Below are 5,000 nucleotides of genomic sequence, written 5' to 3' on the forward strand. Positions count from 1 at the left end.
TTGTTTTTGTTTATTGGTGTCAGTGTCTTCAATTCTACATTCTTATTTCTACTTTGCTTCTTTTTGTTTTCTTTCACGTCTGTCCATTTTTCGAATTTGTGTTGCCGAGTCACGCAGTTCTCTCCTTCGCATGTGTAAGGTTTCTGTGCTAGAGTTTGTCCAGTGAATATAGGTGAACTAAAGCTGTCTTAAATCCGATGACTGTGCTGCGACTAATGGTGAAGGTGACGATCCCACTGCCTGCAAAAAGGATCAGAGCCTTTAAAAAAAGGATCAAATGGAACTGATCACACTTTAAAGATGTTCTTCTTGACTCTCGCTTCCTCGAGCTTTTCGGTTACATCCTCTTTATCTGTCAATCTAAACTACGAAAAAGATAAAACAACAACAACAACAACTGCATCTTGGTGTCTCTTAACTCTCCCGGATAAATAAACCTCACAACCAAAACTTACTGATAGATATATAAACACACAAGATTGAAAAAACAAAAAAAACTAATAAGATAGAAAATAATGACTATATACTAACCTGAAACACTGAAACATACTGAAATATAATCACACACACACCCCTCTAATCACCAAAAAAAAAAAAAACGAACATAAAAAAAAAAAAAAAAACCACTCCAACAATCCCACGACCTTACCCTTCTTAAAACGACCTCTCGCTAACGACTCCAACCCTCCTACAGATACGAGTACGACGACCACTACTTCCTGACGGACCCGAAGGAGTTCATCTACGAGTTCTTCCCACTGCAACCCGAGTGGCAGCTCCTGAAGGCGCCCATTAGCCTGCACGAGTTCGAGGAGCTGCCCTTCGTTCGCTCACTCTTCTTCCGATACGGACTCTACTTCCCGGACGAGCACACGAAGGCTGTCATGTACACCGACTCCACAGGTGAGGATAATGGTGGGGGTGGTGATGATGATGGTGATGATGGTGATGGTGATAATTGTGGTGACGATGATAATAGTGATGATGATGGTGATGATGATGATAATTGTGGTGATAATGCGGAGGAGGAGGAGGCGGAAAGGATAAGGATGTTGATGATGGTGGTGGTAATGATGATAGATTCTATAGGTTAGAAGTAGATAATGATAACAGGATAATAATGATGATATTGATGATAATGATAAGACCACCCTACATTCTGCCATTCAAAAAAAGAAAGTGATCTTACCTGATTTCATAAATGCAGTCAGATTTTAGATAACTCGTCTATTTTTTTTTAACAAAAAACATTTTTAATATTAACTAATTCGGTGTGTTATATCTAATAATATATTACTCAGAGACTCATACAAAGTTACAGTGACTTATAACAACAATTGAAATGCACAGGCTGCTGGCTCCAAATTTATCGAAAAGGTATTAACTGGCGTTACTCTACACAAGCCCGATAACTAGGGCAGTGAGACAGTCAGACAGACAGTCACTCTTACATGGGCCCTCGTCTATATTGACAAGTAAACAAAGGGTCCTTCCATAACTGTGGGGGGGCCCTGTATGATGGCCCTGGCTTCTCTGAATCTCTGAGAGGGCCTGACTCTTAGATATAGTTATAGTTGTTACTGTACGTGCCTGTTTAGTCACACAGAAGAACGTTTGGATGGAAAATTACCACGGAAACACGGTTCTTTAGCGTTTCAAATCAAGCTCAAATTTGTGTACAACTGTATTAATCCCCGGAGTACTAATATAATATAGATATAATGTGTTTTACAGTGAATTTCCTCTTCTTGGATTTACGGGAGTAAGTGTTATTTGTGGAATCTCTTTCTGGCACCAGCAGTAGTCTGTCATCAAGTTTGTATTCCGTCTCCCTTGATATATTTTTCCATGGTTTTTATGTCCTGACGAAACCTCTCTCCTTGCTCTTCACTCACTGCCCCAGGATTCTTGAGAAAGTAATCTTTATGACTATGAAGAGAGTAAACGTTCACATAAAATATATGACAAGAAATAAGGTAAAGTTTACAAATTTGTCAGGCCATGCCATTACCCTTGTAGCTACGTTAATATCCTTGGCAAACAAGAGACCTTCCACTGCTCCATCTTCCGGAAGGTGGTTCTTTCTGGCTAAATTCGTCCTGATCCCAGGTAGTGCTTTGTGCCGAAACGTGACGTGATAGATAAAAACTGTTATTAGTTTTGGAATCAGGACCCCAAAGTTACTGTAAAACAAGTGTTACTTTTTAGCCAGCAAATTTGATGCAGAGCATTGTAAAATAGTGATAATGATGATGAAGTAATAATAATAACAAAAATAATAATGATCACAATAATGATTATGATAATAATGATCACGACAATGATGATAATAATGATAATGGAATAACTGCATACATTAGGAAGGGATGATAATAAAAGGCTAATAGTGATAACAATAATAAGCTAACTGAAAATAATAATTAGAAAAGAAAAAAAAACTAGCTGCTCCAGGCAGACCGAATGATAATAGGCTAATGAAAATAAAACTACCTCCTTCAGGAAAGGCAAATGGTAGTAACCTTATAATGATAGGAGTATGAATAAGCCCACAAATTCCTTCAAGAATAGGGATCGTTGTGATGAGAAGGGACCGTTATCGGAGCCCCTCGACCCGTGTTCTCAGACGCTGCCCCATGGCCCAGAGGTGGTCCAGGGGCGGGTCTTGAAGGGCCATTGTCTTGGAGAATGAGACACGCATAAAGAAAGAGAAAAAAAAAGAGAAATGAACAATCAAAAGGTTAATGAATATGTTTTGTTATTATTCCGCTCATCATCATACAGTTCTGAAAGGCAGCGGACCGCGAGGAACTGTAGTTGTTCAAACATCACCGTAAATAAAACAGCGAAGGGAAGAATAAAACAAACGTAAATATACCGGTGGCCTTTTTGCTTCAGGGCACTCAAAAAAAAAAAAAAAAAAAAAAAAAGCGATATATTCGCGTGTACTTCCCGTCGTTCTTTTATTTACCGTTTATTCTTCACGAATCCTTTTTCCTCCTTTGCCAGCCTTTTTTTTCTTTTACATTTTGTTCAGCACGATTTCTTTTGTTCTCCGCCTGCTAATCAATTATTAGAATCTGTTCATTACTTCCTTGTTTCGCATTCTAATCAGTTTTATAAATTTCTTCACCACGAATGCTTTATGATTAGTCAACCTTCCCTCAGAAAAGTAACTCTGTAAAAGCACTAAGAGTAAGAGCTATGTAACTGACTCCCTCTCTGTGTTCCAGGCGCAGCGACCATCCGCATCGGCATGCCCAGCCACATGCAGTCGTCCCTCATCTTCCATTACAATCTCAAGCTCTACGATTCCGACAAGGACCAGTACGATAGCGTTTCTCTCAAGCGCTTTGTTATGCAGGCAAGTGAAGGAGGTCTTTGTTTTTTTGTTTGTTTGATTGTTTTAAGGGGCGCTGGAGAATTATGTGGTATTTTGTCTTGTGGATTTATTGCTTCAGCAGAGTTGGGGTTTTCTTACTTTCTATTCGACATTTGGTAGCAGGTGAGCATTTAGCCAGGGGAATTTAGGAAGCAACCTTTCGTTCTGACTCTTTATTTCGTGGCTTGCAGAGCGTGGTGGGCAGCCTCGTGGCCTTCCGCGTCCACGCCCCGTGTTCGGGCGCCCTCCTCCTAGACATCTTCGCCAACGCTGTCACCCCGCGCGAGTACCTCACCGGGGAGCCTATGAAGTTCAAGAGCGTGTGCAAGTTCAAGATCGTGTGCGAGGACCTGCAGACGGTGATGGTGCCATTGCCGGACTGCGCCTCGGGCGAGTGGGGCCCCGCCAAGGCCACGCGCCTCTTCGGCCTCGAGCCCATCACGCACCAGGACGCGCTGGTATTCGCTGGCCGCGACCTCGAGCTGCAGTTCAACATGACGCGGCCGCTCACCGACTTCATGGCCACGCTGCACAAGAACGGCTCCGAGGAAAAGCGCCTCAGCAAGTACGTGAGCCACCGGGTTGCCGACGACATCGTGACGTTCACGCTGAGCTTCCCCGAGGAGGGCCAGTACGGCCTGGACATCTACACGCGTGAGGTGGCCAGCTCCGACTCCACGGGGCCCACGGAGAAGCACCTCCTCACGCACTGCTGCAAGTACCTCATCAACTCCTCCAAGAGAAACTAAAGGCGCTGACCCCCTCCGCTTCCACGACGAGAACCCCGGCTGCGTGTCCTACCCGGGGGGGCGGAAAGGGCGTGTTGGGACGTCGAGAGTCCGAGAGCCGCCCGTCAGGAAGTCACAAGGATTGAAGGAAAAGGTCTCGGGAGTCGGAGTCCAAGGACGTCAGCCGTAGGGCACGTTCGCGACCCTGGCCCCGGAGCAGCGCCGGACACCAACCCTTGCGCGGAGGAAGTGCAGAGCATCCGTCCACAAGTGCCTTAAAATAAACCGTCTTAATCTCAAATTAGTCTTAACTGCTATTGTTTTGAATGCAAGTAGTTTATTTGGCGGCTGCGTTTTCCTTAATCTTACTATTACTTACATATATTTTTTTTGTTTTTAGGTAATGTTTTAATTCACAAATATAAACTGTACATATTAATATAAATGATACCACAGAGATCTTAACCCCGTTATATCACATCTTCTGTTATTATGTTACAGTGATTGTAATAATAAGCATGCTTAGGATTTCCTTTGTTTGTTCCCCTCTTACAGAATTTGTTTATATATTGACCAGATAGTTTATATGCTGCATTGAAATGAAGTCACGGGACGGAGTTGAAACTTCATGTAGGATGTTGGCAGTCTGCTGAAGTCGCGATAAACTTCACAGATAGATGTACATTTTTGCATCACTAAAGAGTTGCTGTTTTTTGTTAACAATTTGTTCGCAGTTGATAACCGAGAGGAAGTTTTCCTCTGGAATGCGTAAATGGAAATATATTTAATGCTATCCCTTTCTTAGACACCTATGATATTTGACAGTTAAGTCTTCCATAAACACACACACACACACACACACACACACACACACACACACACACACACACACA

The 5,000-nt window shown here is 42.7% G+C and overlaps 1 protein-coding gene across 1 annotated transcript in view; it reads left to right on the forward strand.

Annotated features, from left to right (window-relative positions):
• Positions 1-5,000, forward strand: part of LOC125045065 (hillarin-like) — a gene marked incomplete in the record, with an annotated part of 59,538 nt that overhangs the window by 53,441 nt on the left and 1,097 nt on the right. The window contains 3 exon segments of the mRNA XM_047642172.1: positions 695-903; positions 3,231-3,361; positions 3,571-5,000. The exon segment at positions 3,571-5,000 is cut by the window's right edge and continues 1,097 nt beyond it. Of these exon segments, the coding sequence (XP_047498128.1) occupies positions 695-903; positions 3,231-3,361; positions 3,571-4,128 (898 nt within the window).

The sequence above is a fragment of the Penaeus chinensis genome, chromosome 1 (assembly GCF_019202785.1).
Source record: "Penaeus chinensis breed Huanghai No. 1 chromosome 1, ASM1920278v2, whole genome shotgun sequence".
NCBI lineage: Eukaryota > Metazoa > Arthropoda > Malacostraca > Decapoda > Penaeidae > Penaeus > Penaeus chinensis.